Source organism: Pocillopora verrucosa, chromosome 2 (assembly GCF_036669915.1).
Source record: "Pocillopora verrucosa isolate sample1 chromosome 2, ASM3666991v2, whole genome shotgun sequence".
In the NCBI taxonomy this organism is placed as follows: Eukaryota; Metazoa; Cnidaria; class Anthozoa; order Scleractinia; family Pocilloporidae; genus Pocillopora; species Pocillopora verrucosa.
This window is the reverse complement of record NC_089313.1, coordinates 2,253,694-2,273,883: the sequence shown is the minus strand read 5'-3', so window position 1 is coordinate 2,273,883 and position 20,190 is coordinate 2,253,694. Positions and strand designations below refer to the sequence as shown.

The window sequence follows — 20,190 nt, the reverse complement described above, 5'->3', positions numbered from 1 at the left end:
CTAGTACAATATCAAGCATAGAAGTGATGAGGATAAAGTAAAGTATCAATTTGGGGGATTATTAGTTGATCCAATGCCAAATTCTCCAAATTGAAATCATAGGAATTGTACGGCAGACAGTAAAGAGAATTACTAATGAGATCTTGGGAGTTAAAGGGTTCAGATCAACGAGAGTAGTGACCCGCCTAAACGTAAACAAGACTCGCAGAAGAGCCATTCCAATTTCTGTCATTATTATACAAAACAGTTCTCAACACGAAAAAAAAATGTTATCCCCTCAGATGTTAAAAAGTTTTATTCCTTTGACCCCTATGATTGACAAATTTCGAATTTCTCCTTACAATATCACCCCTGAATCATACGTTAGGATCACGAGAATAATGGAATTGAGCAACTACTAAAGAAGCTCATGGTTTTTAAAGAAATTATGTATGTCAGAACCTTTGAATTGTTCAGAGAAGAGTATAGAAAATATGCACCCTGATTTAATAGTGGCAAACGGTCAACTCAACTAGCATTTATGCAGTTTCCCATTACGACTCATGGTCTGTTGGTGAGATGTTTGCAGGAGCCATATGTATGTTTACAATATATTCCACTGATGACATACGGTGTTCTCGTCTAATGTACAAAGGCTTCTTGCTTGCATAAATTACTCTCTATGATTGGCATTCCAGCACGATTTGTGCAACCTAAAATTTAGCCTTCGTTTTTCAAGGTAATCTTCGTGACACGTTTTTTTATGAATTACGAAAAAAAACTTAAAAGCTATCATATTAACTCCTGAGAAAATGCCTTAGAATTTCACCCATCTCAAATTAGCCCCATTTCAAAAATAGTCACCATTATTTGCTGAAGAAAGAAACGCTTTGAGGCATTTGAACGTGTTAGCCACACCAGTTGAGGGACTGGGAGTGGGTGACCTGCGAAGAGAAATATCCAGCGGTCTTTTCAGTGGAAAACATTGCTTCATTCCACGATAATGCGAAATGTCCAAGGAAAACAGTCGTCACTCCAAAACATGGCGGCTGATCATAATGCCTATTCTCCCGGTTCGAGGACACCGTCTACCTTCCATCAAAGAAGCCACTCTCGGTCAGCTTCGTGGTCATATACTTCAGGGAATGGACAAATCACTCTGGCGCCTCTGAACCCGATCAGATCCGTTATTCGGGAGTTTGTTCCCAGTTTCGGTCATCGCAGTCCAGGATCTCGATCGTCGGCTAGTTCACCTCTCTCTCCTCTCTCCCCTTCATCTTACGTGAACATAGCCGAGGTTCTTAGAGACGCAAATGATGAAGAAGACACAGGAACGAACAGGATGTCTAATTTTACCGCTGTTAACGTAAATTCTGGTAATTCGAGCGAAGCAGACGCTGAACATGGCGATGCAAACATGGCGCCGGGAAACTCCAATTCCTCTGGTAACGGCAGTGGCCGCGCTGCAGGCGACAGAGTAGAATTTCAGGGAACAATTTCGTGGTTGGAAAAAAGCCTTCCGTTTGTGATTTTACTTCTGAGTAGAATTATGTGGGATCATCGACTAGGTTGGTGATCTAGACTTTGTTTTACCCCGTTGCATTAAATTATCGTGTTTTGAATTTCCTTTGCGTATCGAATTTTTGTTGCTGACTTAATAAGGAAATGGCTTGAAAGGTGGTAATCGTTGATTTCTCTAATTGAAGGTATTCTGGTGTTCATCGGCTTATGTGGGACATTTCTTCATGCCAACAGCACTGTCAAAAGACAAGTGTCTTTAAAGGTAAAGCCTGAAAATAAACGTACAACTTTCGTTTTTAGGTCCAACTTCCGTCATCGATTTAGCAGTTACTGAGGAGTGTTGTCAGAATGCTCAACCTCATTAACTGATTTAGGCTCTAGATCTTTGTGGAACTACTCACAAAAATAGGAAAAAGAAAAACGGTTTCATACACATCCACACAGTATTTATACTATTTTCTTAGAATTCAGTCGAGTTACCACGATTATCAGTTGTGTGAGGAGCAAATAAGTTTAAGACGGGGTTTTGACGATAAAATCGCCATGTTATCACGGGTAACCCTTTTTTTTCTATGGTAAGCAAATCTCAAGAATTGCACTTCACTTAGATGCAAATCACAGTACGTGGTTGACTAGGAGAAGGTTTACTGTGTTTGTGGTTTGTATATGTGTCTCTACCTCATCTTAACCATTCTTCCCCCAAATCCACCTTACCATGTTTAGACGAGAGTATGTAAATGTGGAAAAAGATCTTTTCTGCCAATGTCTAGATTGGTTAATAGTTCCCCTTATAATATCAATACAATATCATGCAGGCAAATGATGAGAATAAAGAAAAATATTAATTAAGGGATTATTAGTTGATCCAATACCAAATTTTCCATACTCACATAATAAGAATTGTATGATATACAGTTGGGAGAATTTGTGGTGAGATCTTTGGAGTAAAGGGTTAAGAATACGAGCTTGTAGATGGCAACTTAAGAATTAATATACAAAAACTCTGAACTATTTGTTTCATATGACATTTTACTCCTTATACAACTGTTTTGATTTTCCAGGACAGACGACTAAACCGTATATCATTGTGGACTTTCATTTTTCTGTCTGGGAATGTGTTCTTTATTTACTATGTGTTTTACAACCAACACTTAGAAAACTGGTACGTTTCCATCATTTGAATAGCATGTATGTGTATACAGCACTTAAATTTGAATGTTGAATGATGGCAACAATAATTACAAGTTATTGGTTGAGATATTCACTGTATCAAGTTAACATCATAATAACAGATAGTTTTGTCTGCAGTTTAATTTTTAGGAAGCCATTCTTCAGTAGAATGGATGTGTGGACTGTGTTTTGGTGCGTGGGTATAACTGGTATGTTACCAGAGTACATTTGTAAAGCTATTTGCTGGTTGAATTCATTCCTTAAAAAATTCAGCTGATGATTTTAACATTTTTCCTTTCATAGATTTTGTGATTCGATTTATTACAATGGCCTTAAAATCCATGGTGGTTGTGCAACACAGAAAGATAATCCCATTTCGTCGAAGGGTAAATATTTCATCAAGTCACCTTTTCATATGTTAATACTAATAGTCAATTTGACAACTAACAGACAGGCGGTCAAATTGTAAATTTAGGTTTTGCCATAGAGGGGTGGATAAACTGTCACAAATCTTTCATGTGTTACGTGCAGTTGCTGTAATCCGAAATACCAGTTCATGTCATAATTGTCAGCCAGTTCTCTTTTTTTCAGTTGCAGGACAAGCTAAACAATAATAATTTAAATTAATGAATTGACACCTGAGCCTCTCCACACTGCCCATGCTGAGTGATTGTCTCATTTAAGAGAGGCTTCTCCCCCATCTTCCCTACTAAGAAGTATTTTGTCTCCAAACTTCCTCTATCATGAGAGGATCAATGAACTCATCAGAATCTGTCTTTTGTACATGTAGGGTAATTTGATTTTATTAACTGAGTTAATACTGTAAATTGGCCATCATAAAGTGTTTATAAGCTAATGTTTCAGGTGTTAGCCCTTCGTCAGAGCAAAGGGCTATCATTCAAAAGGTCAACTCAGTTTAATCAAAATACCTTGTTATACTCTCCCACTGACACAGCACCACAGTTTCTCAAGAAACTTAACCCATTTTTCTTTTGTGCTTAAATCTTACTTGAAAGGCATCAGTTAGTGTGTTCACTACAAATCATAAAAATGGACAAAATGGTGTCAATGTGGCAGGCTTTCAAACTTTTCTGGTCAGATTTTCCGTTCCATTCCCATCAAATTATACCTTCCAGAGCTCAAAATGAATCAAGGAAAGTTTGTGGATATGATGGTCATGCAAATAGCTTTTTGAGACATGTTGACATAGTTCTCTTTATTAAAATTCACAGGGCAAGTATTACCTGTTGATAGAAAATTTCTCACATTTGTACCGCATGCTGGTACCCATTCCACTGTGGTTTGCCTTTTTCACGGAATACAACTATGGAGGAGAGTACTTTGCTGTCATAGCAACAACATTATACTTGCTACTCAAGGTAGGAATAACTGCTTCACACAATTTAAGATGCATTGCGTATACCAGATTTTACAGGGTATAAGAATGTGCTTTATCTTACTCAGGCTCGTATGATTATCAACAAAATTCAAGAAGTGTATGCTGCATGCAAAGTTTTTGGCCATGATGTGGTAAGAGACGTTCAATATATTTTTATAGTTCCACTTAAATAATCAGACAGGGCCTAGTGACAAAAGGGTTTTCAGCAAGAATTGTATATGTAGAACTAGGAGAATGTTGTAAAGCAACAACAGAATATGCTTCATGAAGGTTCCATGTCTGAGTACAAAAATTTTGAAGGTGACAGAAAGTTAGTTAGACACAGAATTTTTCATGGTAATCAGGGACTTATTCAATCTCTGAGGTCTAAAGAACGTTCTGTTTCGACTGTTTTAATGACAGAGGTTCCCAAAATGTTTGTTGGTGTATCACCTTCTTTCAACTTTTGTTTCCTTACGTTTTTTGTACAGCAATACGGTTCACCCCCTTCTAAGGAAGAAACAGTAGAGGCGGGAAACTCGTGTCCAATTTGTCAGGAAGAGCTAAAGGATCCAATTAAGCTGCGTGCATGCAAGGTGCTGTATTACTGACATCAGTGGTTAACTATTAATCCATTTGCAACTCTCCTATGTCCAGGATGAGCCATAACTCTTCTTCAGTGGATGAGGGTTCTTTGTGACATCAGTCATGGCGAAAAAGAATTGTGGTCAATCTCTTATCAGCACCACTTAACCCCCGCCATCTCACCTTCTGCTCCTTGACCTTGCCTATGAGAGACTGCTTGTTGCTGTAGTTGAATCCTTTTTTTTAGTGTGAAAAGTAATCTGGCATTGCTTTGGTTTTGCCTTACCTCACCCTGTTATTGGTCCAGAAAACTCGCGCCACTTTCTCAACCAATCAGATTCACAACTAAAAGCAAGTGCGATACGGTCGCTCGTGTTTTCCCGCGCTTTAGGCAGTTCGCTGCTTTTACTTTAAGTTTACATTGACTCCCCAGGATATTTTTCCTGTTCCTGATTTGTCGGTGAGATAACTTTGGTTTATTTTTTTTCAATCGAAATGCACTCTAGTTTGCCAACCCAAACCAGCTTTGGTTCCTTGATGTCCACTCTTTTAATTTGTATTTGCCAATTTTTGTTCCTACCCAAACAGCACATATTCTGTGAGGACTGCATATCCCTTTGGTTTGACCGAGAGCGTACGTGTCCGATGTGCCGAGCCAAGGTAGTGGCAGACCCTACATGGAGAGACGGCAGTACAGCCACTTACGTCATACTCTTTTAATACGAATTCGAATCACTGAAACATTGCCCTCGGGATGGCTCCTTTCCTTCGTGGACGAAGCGTAAACGTACATGTCTATGGCTGTACAGGTTTCAGGCCACTGAAATAAATCTAACCCCAAAGTCAAGCTAGCTAGCGTCAACTGGGATGCCAAAATAGTTTGTTTTCAAACATTTTTCTTCTCACTCAGATCATGTTGTGACAAATTGTCACTTTGTACATTTCAGCAGCTGTAGCTTGTTTGTTTTTCAGTTCTTACATGTGGAGTAGTTAGATTCATCGGCTGGCTTTATATGTTACTTATAAAACAATTTGTTGCATTAGGGAGAAGTCTTGTTTTGGGATGATTTCGTTAAATTTATAGTCATAAACTCCCTTATTAAATCAAAGGGTTGAATCATAGTGTCACGGAAGTAAGGTTTAAAGCTTTCTGAAAATTAATTAACATATTGATATAGTTATTTTGTGAGAGCCTAGAGAGGCGTATTGCAAACGCGTTGGACTCCAAATCGAAAGGTTTTGTTCTCATGAGGTCTCTCTCTGTCCAGGATGATCATTTTAAAACAAATAGATTCCATTCTACCTTGCTCTTTTTGAACCTCGTTCCCTGGGTCCTTTCTCGTCCTCCCTCAAAAAAGACCAAGAGAGACGGGACCTAGAGGACGATGTTGGCGTTCCTAGGCTCGAAAGCTGACGTTGGCCTTGTGATGCCTTTTTGCTCACGCGCGTCAGAAAACTGTATGCGCTATATCATTGGATTTCTCGGTGGGAAAAGTTAAGATATGTAAGTAAATACATAAATGTATATGTATGTGTATATATACATGTATATGTATATATATGTGTGTATATATATATATATGTATGTATATGTATATATATACACACACACACACACACATATATATATATATATATATACACCTGTTCAAAAATTTAGAAATAGGTCTATAAATTTGATGCATATAAAATTTGCAACGCTTTTGAAAACAAGTGTATATATATATATATATATATATATACACATATGTATATACACACATTAATTAATTTTGTAAAAGGCTTCAGTGGGAAATATGTATTATCTTCAAGGTTACGAAGATGACTTGTCTCGCACCATGTGGTTATATTTTCATTTATTAGATAACCTATGATATTGTTAAAGCCAGTGAAGTTATGTTGAATATCAGGATTTGAAGTTGCTTACTATAATATGTGTTACAGAGAGATTTATTCGCAAATGTTTACTTACGATGACGCAAAAAATAAGGTATTGTCCACAGTTTTACGAAATAGATGATAAATGAATTTGTGTTGAATCGTTTTTTAAGATGATTCGCTTTGTGAATAGTAATGGACGTTTCTTGCGCCGTGCTTCTTCGAAGAATACATATGATTATTGTCAGCATGTTACGAAAACGGGACAAAAGTATGACGCTGGGGTTGGGGGGCTGGCGGTAACGTGCGCACGACTGGATTAGAATCCCATATTGGGAGAGAGGCAGTACTTCAAAAGTTGCTCTTTATATTTACCTCGATTCTAGGGTTGTCGTTATCACGGAGGTGCTGAGAGAAGAGGCAATGGATGACGAGGGAGGAAGGTGCTTATCGAAAACCTAGTGAATGAGAGGAAAAAATGTAGAATATTCAAGTAACAAAACCTATCCGTTATTATCAGCTCCCTCGCGAGTGTGACGACCCCCCGCTCCCTCCTACTCAATTCACAGCATTTTCCCAGGCAAAAGTTTAATTGTGGGCAATACTGTGGTCCAAAAAAGAAAATAAATTTCCTAAATCACATCGAGACTGAGTCCCAACGTAACATTCAAGCGAGACGAACCATCCCTTTTCCAAATTCGCTAATTGCTGTTTTCACAAAAAAGAAAAAAAAATGCATGAAGTAGAGAACCCGTGCAACTGAACCAGCCAATAGGAAACAAGCACGCTATCCCACGTGGGTTCGAGTCATTACTCTGGCACGCTTTTTAAAATGTTCTCAACTTTGAAACACTGAACGTAGAAAGGCGCAGAGAAAACTCGTTGCTTCATCGGCTTAATTCATTAGAAAAGCATTGACAACCCTGTCAAAAAAGTGAAAAGCAGTTTAGTGCATAATGACTGTCATTTAACGCATATTATGGTGGTGTAATGCACGCCACTTTCGGAGGTTAAAATCTAACGGTTTTCAGTTCACAATACATGTAACTTGTGATTAGTTTCTTGGTTTTAAGTTATCGGTCCTTACCCATGCTGCGTACATCACTGCATCCATGTCGGTCCTTACCTATGCTGCGTACATCACTGCATCCATTCAGGTGGGAGTCGGGGGGGGGGGGGTTGGGGGAGGTCGGAGGATTTCTTATGATCCTCCCTCATAGGAAGTTAATTGATGGTCCCCCCCCCAGAAAAAAAATCCACGATTAATAATGACCAGTGTCTTAGCTGCTGTTTTTTATGGAGCCGCATCGCACAATTTAAATAAATGTCACTTGACCTTTCACAGGTTTGTGGAACCATTTCAGTTGTAGAATGTCTAAAGATCTCATGGCAAATATGAAAGTTTGTTTTTCAAGTGAATTTGTTGTAACTCAAGTCAGCTTCGAATGAGTGTCAAGTCAAGAAATAGTAAAATCAACTCAACTCTATCATCTATCTTCAACTCAGTCATGCTATGCCTTAAAATGGCTTGTTTCTCCTTGTCATCAAAGTGGCCTGGGTCGATGGGGCAAAAAAGAAAAAAGACCGAGGGAGCCTGAGTTGAATTCAAGAAAAAAGCCTGCGTGCTGAGTAAGATGGCCCGTTTACACCATGCTGTTTGCTTGTGAAGCGAATTTATTTACACTGTTTTCAAATGTAACCCAAAAATTTTATGTCAAATATAATTATATGCGCTAAAAAATCAGGCAGAAATGATTGTTACTAGAGTACTGATCACACGCTTGCTGTAAAATCGAGGATGTGAAATTAAACAGTTTGACATCAAAATTTTGCCTGACAGTGTATTGGAAACTATTTTTTTGTATTTTGGGAAAAAAAAGAATGAATCAGTGAGGAAAGAGATGAAAAGCAACACAGTATTACGGGAATGGCCTAAACGCGATTGCTCTGACTACACTCAACAGTATATAGACAGCGGCCTTATAGAAGATAATCGAATAATCAAGGAAATTTGCGAGAAATTTCTTGAAGTCTGACAGTACAGATGTCTCAATAAATTTTATCACTTTAAATTTTTTTTTGCGTGGTTTAAAAGGCCTAAAATTATTTAGTGTTTTCATCCACTCGAAAAACCGTTACGTTAACTTCCCACAACAATTCCTGCCTTAAAAACGCAGCTCTCTACAGGGTACCTCAAGAGAAAAAAGAAAATGTGGATGTTTTTAATGTAGTCACATGTCCACTCAGAGTAAAAACTTGTTTCTGACATAGTACATCAATCCCATTAGATGCAAATAACAAAGAAGGCTCGATTTTTTTTTTTCACTTATTTTATTCATCGTTTATGAATTTCAATAATCTTTTACTGGCTTATTTCTCCATAACTACCGAGAATAGCGTTGATAATTAGGAATATATGGAAAACGTGTGAAATATTGAAGAAAATTTTTCGAAAAAAAATGCTGTTTCTAACAACAACGTTATAGATTGTCGCAAAGCAACTCCTTACATCGAGATAGAACTGAATAATGATCATGTATTCACGGAAATTTGCATAATATTGCAAAACTGATCTTTGCCTCGCGGGAAAAGTAAATATTTACCAAAGGTCTGTTTAAAAATGCGATTTTCTTACTCAATTCAACGGCTGAATTTTAATCCGAAATGCAGTCATTTTTGTTTCGAATAGCCGGTCACAATCAGTAAGTGTATGAAAAAAATTTGATTGTCTCCAACAATATTCTTTTTGCTTTTCCTTCCGCGATTAACTCTTAAATAAGCCAGTGTGGTTCCACTGGTGTTTCGCTGTTTCGAGTCAATTTTCTATTATTCGTCGAGTTGTTCGCGATTTTCTATCAAGGAGCCGTTCAATTAAAAAAGGCAGACTCACGAAAGATTCCAAAAACACTGCTGGAGCAGGTGTATCTGGCGCAAAAAAGCTCTTAATTTTCCGTGTTATCTTTCTGGACGCAAATGTTTTCAATTTCAAACACATTAAAGACTAAAAATAAAACCTTCAAACTGCATGCTGACCGGCTGTTTAGCTCTTGTTCCACAATAATCGATCACCGACATAATCCTGAAGGATTCTAATTTTAAACAACTTCCTCTTTTCGAGTTTATTCTGCATCACAAAGCCTAAAAATCGCCAATTTTCACAAGAGATACTTTAATTTTGCGAGACTGACCCTCTTTTTTAAATTGTCATCTTCGCGTTAGGTTTAGAGCAACAGACAAGGAGATTTTTGCGATCTCGTTCGATTCGCGGTCCTGTGTAAAGTAAAAGAAGTTTAATATTCATAAAGCGAACTAAGAAAGACGATTAGATACCAAGATAATTACATTATTGTGCACTTCTTGTCCTTTTTTGAGGCACTACTCGATGACTTGCTAGCTTTCGTATTTCCAGTTTTTTTCTGGCCTTGTTTTTCAGTCGTTGTAGTCACGGCCTCGTCTAAAAGTCGTTTTCCAGGCTTCTCTTTGCTGGCTTGAGTATTGGCTTTTCCGCCACCATTCCCCGACTTTTTGTCCTCCTTTCGCTTTTCTTTATACGCTTGTTTCGTCTCTGCGGCTAGTTGCTTTTTGTAGTCTACAACTTCTTTCGAGTCGCGGCGCTGAAAATTATCCTCATCTGGCAGATCTAGAAATGGTGCTTTCCTTCGCACATTTGGGGAAGGCTTCGGACTGCTCCGAGGAGATGTCCGCGGACTCAGAACAAGCCGATTACAGGATGCAGCAACGGTAGATGTAATGGGATTCATTTCCAGCGCCACTGAACACAATTCAAAATTCTCACAATTAACCAACTCACGTTTCTTCCCGTTGAGTAATAGACGTTGAGTTTTTTCCTTGAATTATTCTCCACTAGCCAGTTGCTCTCTTTATGGCCGTCCCTGTTTACATCTGTGATATGTGAAATTTATAACAAAACTCATAGACGTATATAGTCAGAACGCCTCCCCCGTAAAGCGTAATAAACAAACTGTTTTGTTGCTAAAACTGGAAAATGATCTCAGATTAGGCTCTCTTGTTTTGAGCTATTCCAAGTGGATCAGAATTATAGTCTGTACTAAAGCCGGTAATTGCCACCTGATCCGTGATCCAGCTAGTTTCAAAACAAAGTCAGGTTTTCTCCGCGATATAAATTTCCATTTATGATCGACTATGAGCGGACAATTATATCAATGGCTGACGTCAAAATCTCCGAGTACTTGAACTCCCTCGCGCAAATACTCGCAGAACAGACCACGTTTGCGCATATTACCTACGCCTGTCGACGACAAATTAGCATTTTGATTCAAAATCAGTTTTCATTTGCTCTGCCGAAGACATTGCATGCCGGTTTCCAACCCAAGCTACATTAAGCGTTTAAGAGATAAGCTGCAGAAAAAGACCAATTTTAAAAAAGCGTCGGGTTTTTTTTGAAAAGCGTCTGATAGCCGAACAAGGCCGGTCTCTTTATTAGGAGTTGAAAAGGTGCTGTGCTTTCAAAAGGTCGAAAAACATAGCGAAAGTAATTCTCGGCTGTCATTTTGTGGTCTCCCTTTCAAGTGTCTATACTGGATGTCAATTGTGGCCGAAATGTTTAATTTAGTTTGTCGAATTTATCATACAAAGCAACGAAAATACATCGTGTCTTACCGCTCAACATATTTATTTTTCCTATCGTGACTAGACAGTCTTCGGAAAAATTGTCCAATTTAACAACCTCAAAAAAATTAACATATACAATATTCCAAATGGACTTTTGTCTCGCGACAAAGGAAAATCTTGAACGTAGAGACACTTAAACGAAAGTACAAAATCAAACAATGCCTGTCAAATCGCGACCGAGTTAAAATACACCACAACGGAAATTTACATTCACAATCCACTGCGATGATAAATTATACAGATATATTTTTGGTACTGTTTTCGAGAATGGTGCTATTTAATGCTCTTTTTTAACAAAAATATATTGACAATAAATTAAATATTTCTAAACAATGAATGTTTTCAGGTCAAAACAGACATTTATGGACTCAATTGCAATTTCCACGTTTCGTGTCATGCTTCCAATTGTAAATTTTAAAATTCACCAACATCACGAAGCCATATTTCGCCATTTACTCTCGCTGAAACGTCATATAAGTTACTTAATGAAAATTTTTAAAATCTCTTTAAGTCTTTAACAGTGAGAATAATAAAATCTGACATCGATTTCAAACGGTTTGACTCAATTTGTTCCGCTTGAAAGGTGCATGTATGAACTGAAACCAATCCTTGAATAAATAAAAGATGAAATTTATCTTTGTATAAAAGCCTCAACTGCACTAATTTATCGCATTAACTTTGATTAGCTGAATAATGAATTATATTTCAATCTTTTAGGAAATAGATTTAAGCCGGCATATTTTCTTTTTTTAATCGGCTATTTTGAGAAAACGCGTCAAAATATGAACTATACATTACATGAATAGCCCGCTCCATTGTTTCGTTCACTCTCTAATTTTTTCGTAAATACATACGTACATTTAACTGATCTGTGTAAATGCAAATATCAGAACACGAATTATCGTTGTTTTCCAAGTAGTCTTCACAATGAAAATCTTGTTTTTTACACCATTAAGACGCACTGTGGTAGATATAGGTTAAAAAAAATTTTCCTGAACAAGCTAAATCTCAAAATTTGGGAAACCACTTTCCGAATTTAATTATTTTTGTTTTATTTATCTTATTTTATTCAATTCTTTTCTCTGAATGCATTCCCTAGAATGCAAAATTAGCTCAATGAGAATTTTATAGTTTTTTTGTCTTATGCTTTCCCAAAATGATTCTGTTACCAGTGGCTTGAAGCAGCCGTCAACAATGGCGGTATGTTTTCATTTTAAACTATATTGTGGTCACTACACGAGTGCGCACATCTGTGATATGAGAAAAATAAGGTATAGAAATACGTGGTTTGTCGCTACCTGCAATGTTCTAAGATAAACCAATGATATCATTGTACCACAAAGCTTGAATGGGCCAATGGCTTTAACCCTTTAACTCCCAAGATCTGATTGTTAATTCTCCCCTCTTGCCGCTACACATTTGCGTTTAAAATAGTTACAAGAATTTGGTTTTAAATCACGATGACAATTTCTACCAGATAAGTTTGAATATTCTCATTACCTGTTTACTGGATACTGAATGAATATTATAGGGAGAGGTTCCATGTTGATAACTTGTGGGAGTGAAAGGGTTAACTCAATGAAACCAGAGTTCAGTTGACTATACTCATAAACGAGTTTTCAATTACGCGTTTAGACACCAAAACCAAAGTTATCGCAGTTACCAATCAGAACAAAGGTTACATCATCTTTAACCAATGAAAATTCAGCTAATAACGGGCAACCTGCTTGAAGCGCGGGAAACGCGAGAGACCAAGAAGCGATTTGCTTTAGTTCTGCATTTGATTGGTTGAGAAAGTGGCGCAATCACAAAGCGAAACAAGACAAAACCAAATGAACCCAGGATCACTTTAAAAACTCAATTGAAAACTTCTCTAATAAGATGTCTCAACGTATTTTGGGATAAGTTTCCTTTTTTCCTTGTTTCTTTGTTTTGTAACATCTAAGGGGCTTGCGAAGTTGCGTGGTAGTTACAAAGCGCATTTACAAGGGAGCAAACCAACTGCTAACTGAAGTTGAGAAGCATTTTTCTTTTAATACCCTCTCAAATTTAAATTCTTTTTAAACAAGCTACGTACAGTAGAGTTAACTATTGAGTTTGCATTTGTACACTTTCGTGAGCTGTTACATAAATCTCATTTCTTTCCTGTTCGTAGCAATCGCCTTATTGTTGTTATATCGCGTCGTTTTCTGTTTTTCAGTCTGTCTTTCTTTTCCTCTAAGTATTTCTTACACCGTGTGCATGTTCATTCAGCTGTCCTGCAACGTCACTTTGCCGCACATCCGGGCCAGTAAGCCTGACAGCTGTAGCAAGCTGTTTACACCCTCCACTATTCTCATGTGCGCGTAACCAATTTCCTGTGTGATGAAATAGATAAAAATATAATAGACAAAAAACTTTATTGTCAGCTAGTCCACAGTTTTGTAACAATTTTTAAGCCATTTAAGACGGTTTTCTCCAAACCAGACTTAGGAAAGCGCGAAGTGGACAACGTGAAGGTTTCCAGGCAACAACGTACAATACACAGCTGAATGGACTAGTGTGACGTACAAGAGTGTTCCAATAAAGCTGCTATTCAGTCATCAAGGCCGACTTAAAGGCGGCTCTGAAATTGTTTTTAGGCCATTTCACCGACAAAAATAACTTGAACACGCCTTCTTGTGAGGTATTTTTATAACTCAATACACCTGTATACTACCATCGTAGTACTGATAACCTCCAGTGTGGAAAAGAACACTCGACTTTACCCTTTACACACTAACATCAGTATGCATATTCTCCATACTGTTCTCTATACATTTCCTAAGGTGCTGACAAGGAGAATGTGGTTAAAAATTAAGAGCTTCTTTAGCTGGTGATCATTTCCTTTATTCTTGTAACCTAAATGTGTGATTCACGGATGATATCGTAAGGAGAAATCAGATGCTAGTCACTCTTAGGAGCTTAACAGCTAAGATTGCACAACCCTTTTTTACTTCTGTGTAACATGCCCTCCCTGCGACTGTCCCCAGTGCATGGCCACCTTAACATTAAGTCTTACCTTAATAAACTCCAGTTTAAGATACTCTGACATTTGATAGTTCTTGCACACTCGGAAGATGTTGGTTATAATGTCCTCTGGAGCATATCCCATGTACCATAAATGTGAGAGAACCTTATAAGCCTCGTCAATATCCCCTGTTGAACATGACTTGATCATCTCTCGAATCAACAGAGGATGCGGTTCATCACAAACCTGAAACATGCAGAAGTAATGAGTTGTTCAATTTGAAGCTTTACCTCCCCCCCCCCCTCCAGGGGCAAATCCCCAGGCATTTGAACTTTTTAGGATTTAGACCCTATAGACCTTTCTTTCTGAGCCACTCACTCGCGAAAGTGAACTTTTAACATTAAACATCCCCATATCTGGTGATATAACACTTGTATTCTGCTGGAAAGACTCGACATTTCCGGTTCAAATTCCCCACCCCACGAGTGGAATTGCATGAAGTTCAGGACCATTCAGGACGTGAAGTAACGAAAAATCCTAGCAATCCCTGTTTTCTTTCGAAAACAAAATTTTCTCAAAGGTGCAATAATCCATAGGTGTAGCAGATGAAAGCGCGGGAAAGCGCGGGAAAGCGCGGGAAAGCGCGGGAAAGCGCAACGGAAATGTTGCGCATACCAAATCAATCCGACAATGACTGGTTTCTTCCGCACCTGGTTGACTTACATGAAATCGCATTAACGGCTTGGCTCTTCTTGTGTCGTTAAAATGTTTACGCTCCAACATAGTTACTTGAACATGGTATTCAGCGGTAACGAAATAGAGATAAGCAACTGTAAAATATTAGTTAACTGGGTTTTATCGCCTGAGCTGGGTTACGTTGCCCCTTCGTCAGAGCGAATGACGAAGGAATAACGCTTAGAAACTCTATACGATGGCCGATTTATATTATCAACTCAGTTGATAAAACCAAATTACCCTGTTATACTCCCCCACCGACGCAGCACCACAGCTTCTTTAGAAACTTACCCCCTTTATTCATTTGTAAATTCGTATTTTGAAAGAAATATTACCTTGAATACATTTTCACTGTTCACAAATCCAAATCCATAAAACGTAGATTGCAGGTTGTTTATCGCCTGAAACAAAGAAGCACATATTATTCATTTCAAACTATGGTGAACTTTTATCCAGGCCATCTCCTTTGCGATTAAAAATTGTCAATCTTGGCTCTCTGTTTTTCGGATTTAATCTGATATTGAAAGCAATTTACCAAGATCCAGAGAATAAAACAAATTAAAATTTTTTTCGTAGTTGTTAGATATACCTGTCGCATGTCGCCCTGAGCCGTGAACACAATTGCTTCCAATCCATCATCCGTTTTGGTGACCTGATCACAAATGGAAATATTGAAAACAAAATTGATTAAATGACTTATTAAATAACAAAGAAGAAACGATTTTCAAAAGTTAGAAAACTGTTCAAGAAATCTGAACAAACCTGCTCCTTTTCACAAACTTCTAACAGTCTGTGTAAGACTTGAGCATCGGTTAATCTTGAATATCGTAAAACAGCACATCTGGATTGGATCGCCTCTGACAAAATAACATTACTAAATTCATCATTGATGTACAGCAAGGCTATTACATTTACATTTGCACAAGTAAATTGAAAAGGTTTAAGACTTCTGCAAATCCTTTACCTGCCACATACTGTCTATACAGTAGCTTGAGCAAGAAGCTGATAAACTGCATAGCCAGGTGTATGACAAAAATTTCAAAAAGTATTGAAAATTAAATCAATGGGATTAAAGTGAGCAAAAAGGCTGAAAGCTCAAAATCAACAAAATAGCCTGCCCCCCCCCCCCCAGCTCTCCCCAACCTAATAAGCTGTGTAGGCTATTTTTTGTGATACAGCTCGTATATCTCAGTAAGTTTACAATACACACCAATAATTTTCTCAGAAGTGTTGCAAGCCAGAGCAAAGCGTGTAGTTTTGGAGTAGATCTCCATTGTCCTTCTCAGAGCCTGCTGTGCACCATCAGTCATGCTACAGAGAAAAAGCAAAACAAGCTTATACCCCAAGGAATGTGTTATCTTCCAATGCTATATCCACTATGCCAGAGGACTTTTGGTCAGGAGTGTGACAATATTGGTCAATATTGATAGTGTTGTAAGTTGTAACATGTTAGCCTTGCTTTCAGGAATTAAAATTTGTCTGTTGTTGTTGAACCACCATCAGGTGCTCAGGTTATTTTGTGTTCTCCAGCTGAATCCACTGGTAATAATTGTTACAAGGAGGGTAGCTGCAGTGGAAGTTGAGGGATTACCTGTTTGTTAATTTAGTTTTTACAACTATCTTTTTAAAGCTCTGTCTCTTTGCAAGATAGTCATTTTTGGCAAAATCAATTCACCCTAATGCATATTATGTCATGAGCTTGAAATTAAAATATCGTGATTGTGAGAGTAAATAATATAAATATTTTCATGTAAATCTACAATGTATTCAAAACTAATAAACAAGATTATTCATATCTTCTTCACAGTTGCTTTTAAAATGCAAAAGAGGCTCTTACCACTCTAGCAACAAATATACCTGTTCACTATTTTGCTACTCACTGTTAATAGCAGGACAGACAGTGAGAGACATTGACAACTGGGAAATGCTGGAATAGTTAATCTCAAAATTGTTATTACAGGATGTAAGAATTCAGATTTGATTCTGGTTTTCAAGGAAGAGCTTATAAAAAGGATAAAATACTCCAATGGCCTGCAATAGACATACCTGTCTGCTTCATCCAAAATTATAATTTTGTGCCTGCCTTTAGGTAAAGTAACTTTCTGCTGAGCAAACATCTTAATCTTGTTACGCACGACATCAATACCTCTGCAATGAAAAGAGATTAACATGATTTTAGCTTGTTTGCAACTGCTTCTATCACTAACAGTAGGTGACAGTCCAAAGTCTACACACTTAACTTGCAAAGTATATCTGAAAGGTTGAATGAAATTGGATTGTGGGCGACTAATATCAAATTATAGATTTGATACAAACACATGCACACATAGGGCAGATGGGATGGAGAACCTGAACAGTATATTTGCTTTGTAACCTTCACATAGCAAGCGTTTACAACAAATATTAGAGGTACTTTGACATGTCTGCACTACTCTTTGAGGTTGGCACAGGGTCTATAAGTGATGCATGGTTCAGGCCTAACAATCAATGTGATTTGTAAAGAATTTATGAACCAGAGTAAGGTGCAATTAAAAATATGACTGACACATGATTTTTTTCCTTAATTTTTTTGAAATTTAAAGATTTCCCTTTTGTTTTTCCTGAGATTCTCTTTAAAACATATCCCATCTCCTCTTTGTTACCCTTCTCTTTCAGAGTAGAAGACAGATTTAAAAAGTTCTGCAAAACAAATCAAAAAATAGGTGAATATGATTCCCAAATTCTCAAGTAACATCATCGTTTTAATACCTGTCATTAGATGCGTTCAGTTCAAGCACAGCATCTTTGAATGAAGCTCCCAGAAGTGCCCTTGCCAGACATAAAATACTTGTCGTTTTTCCTGTACCAGGAGGACCCTGGAGAAAAGAAAACAAAGTCGCATCAACATGGTAGAGAATCTTACCTACCAAAAAGAAGTTACCTTCTTTCAATTAACATTATTTGCCATCAAAAATGATCTGTCAGGTTGAAAGAAAAAATATGACTGTAGCATAAGTTATTATTTAAAGCCAATTACATACTGCAATGATGATGTTTGGAACATTTCCTTGCTCAGCAAAAACCTAAGAAATAAAAAAATTTGAGTATTCTCAATACCTGTTTGCTAGAGAAAGTATGATTATAATTATTACATAGAGAAGCTACATGTTAATCACTTTTGGGGGTTGAAGGGTTTATAAATTCTGGATCATGCTATCCACCCTTTGAATTCCTAAGACTAGCATCCTACTACAACAATGATACTGATGCATTTTGGTTGCATTAATCAGATCTAACACCTCTAACTTATCTCGTTTGAGGTCCTACTGTAGGTTACTGCAAGTTACAAAGCACAGTGGTTATAAATCTAAGTGGAAAAAAAGGGTGCCACAGCTTACCACTCAGAATGAGAAACAAGGTTAGCAAGAAATTTATTATATCTCTGCATTCAAATAGAGGGGAACAATTTCAATTCTAACAGACTTCTGAGTTTAGCTACCACACAGTGAAACTGACCAATCATTGCACTCACACTAACTAAAAGATATGATGATAAAATACAGTATACAGTAGCTCTAGTCTAATAAATATCATGAGGTTGGAAATGGAAAGGCAACTGTTTGTTGGCCAAAAAATCTAGCTCTGTTATGTTGCCATGGATGTGTTGTATCTCTTGTTAAAAATAAAATAAAATATATTTGAACAAAAATGGACTCTAATCAAAGACTTGTTGTGTAAACAAATTACCTCTAAGCGGCTAACAGTTTCTTCGTTTCCAACTATTTCGTGAAGTTTGGTTGGTCTGTATTTTTCCACCCTGGCAAAGAAGAATATTTTAAAAAGGATACCAACATTAATCAGCCCTAAAATATTTTATTTGGTTAGATTTTCCCGTATGATCTAGGCAGGTTTGTTAGTCCGTGATATTGTGAGCAAACCAAAATCAGTGATTGTTTGATTAAACATTTTTTGAACAATCTGCAAAAAAAAAACACCTCTCTCTGAGTTTAAGAACATTATATGGATAAGGGGCTTGGAAACTAGGCAGACTTAGAACTTGACATGATATATGCAATATCCACTGCAGATGTCAACTACCCACATTACTGTATATTGATTGAATGCTCTTAACCGATCAGATTTTTTTTATAGTAAGTCTAATGTGTCAAAAGAAATATTCTCCAATTTAGAACTAAATTCTCTCCAGATTCTCAAAACTAAAATTATATGAAATGTATCACAGTGGGGGTTTAAGTAATCTTTCGTCCAAAAGAGTTGTACAATTCTTGAAAATATCAATATTGTGGATGACTTGGCTCAATTTTTCCCCTAGAAATGATAATTTATGCAGCTGGCATTGACTGGAATGAGATCATAGTTTTCAATTCATACAGCTACAAAACCTGTATACTTTACATCTGCAAGAAAAACACCCAAGAAAATGAAGGAAAAACTATGAAATTGGAATCCATCATAATTGGGAAATCCCATTACTAGTCTGATCAACACCCAGATTTGATCATTTACATCAAAGTTTAATTTTTCATCATGTTCCTACTCTCAAAACAATTTAACAAGTGAGCACCTTTAACTTAACCCCTAAGAGTGACTGGCATCTAATTTCTCCATACAACATCACCACTGAATCCCACATTAAGGTCATGAGAGTAAAGGAAATGATCCCCAACTGAAAAACTCTTAATTGTTAGACAAACTTTGGAACACCCACTCAATTAGTTCTTAGAACTATTTGGGTGTCCCAGACTCCACACAATTAACATAATTTATTTAAACATTTTTTTCTTCCTGTCCTTCATTATTTCTTAGATATCCTTCGTAACAATGAATTGTAAATTATTTCGATTATTTTGCTTCTTTTTTTCGCTTTGTACTGAATTCTTTATATTGATGTTTGTAACACTACGTACCGTAATAATTATAACCTTCTCTAATACACTGTATTCGTGTGAGTTTAAATAAAACTGAATTGGATTGAATTGACAAATTCTCCTTGTCAGCACCTCAGTAAATATACAAAGAGCAGCATGGAGAATATGAATACTGACGTTCGGGTACCAGGTTCTTTTACATTTTCTTGGTAACTTACCACGGCAGTTCGAAACTTTTAGAGCTTTTCCCAGTACTACTGCCTGCACCAGATGATCCTTTACTTTTTGCCTTCTCTACTTGTGGTGCATCGATCTCCATTGCCTCGTCTTTAAAACTTTTCGAGCTGGTTGTCGCTGTTTCCACGTCCATCTCGTCCGCCATCTTGTTTGTGTCACGTGCAAATAATTTGGCGCCAAAAATTGAACTCGGTTCC

At 37.2% G+C, this 20,190-nt stretch overlaps 2 protein-coding genes across 2 annotated transcripts; one reads left to right on the top strand and one right to left on the bottom strand.

The window, feature by feature from the left end:
* The first annotated feature begins 1,004 nt into the window (after positions 1-1,004).
* Positions 1,005-6,672, top strand: LOC131773742 (E3 ubiquitin-protein ligase RNFT2-like). Its single transcript, XM_059089685.2, has 9 exons — positions 1,005-1,547; positions 1,686-1,762; positions 2,562-2,662; positions 2,809-2,879; positions 2,974-3,056; positions 3,903-4,049; positions 4,135-4,200; positions 4,540-4,644; positions 5,222-6,672. Exons 1-9 carry the CDS (start codon positions 1,022-1,024, stop codon positions 5,351-5,353), a joined length of 1,308 nt encoding a protein of 435 aa, XP_058945668.1. The 5' UTR covers positions 1,005-1,021; the 3' UTR covers positions 5,354-6,672.
* A 6,523-nt stretch (positions 6,673-13,195) lies between these two features.
* Positions 13,196-20,169, bottom strand: LOC131773730 (replication factor C subunit 2). The gene is made up of 11 exons (XM_066162266.1): positions 19,975-20,169; positions 18,615-18,684; positions 17,909-17,950; positions 17,637-17,743; positions 16,935-17,036; positions 16,099-16,199; positions 15,651-15,745; positions 15,478-15,540; positions 15,224-15,289; positions 14,205-14,399; positions 13,196-13,521 (listed from the first exon to the last, which is right to left on the bottom strand). The coding sequence occupies exons 1-11, from the start codon at positions 20,136-20,138 to the stop codon at positions 13,414-13,416; spliced, it is 1,113 nt and encodes a 370-aa protein (XP_066018363.1). The 5' UTR covers positions 20,139-20,169; the 3' UTR covers positions 13,196-13,413.
* Positions 20,170-20,190: the final 21 nt, after the last annotated feature.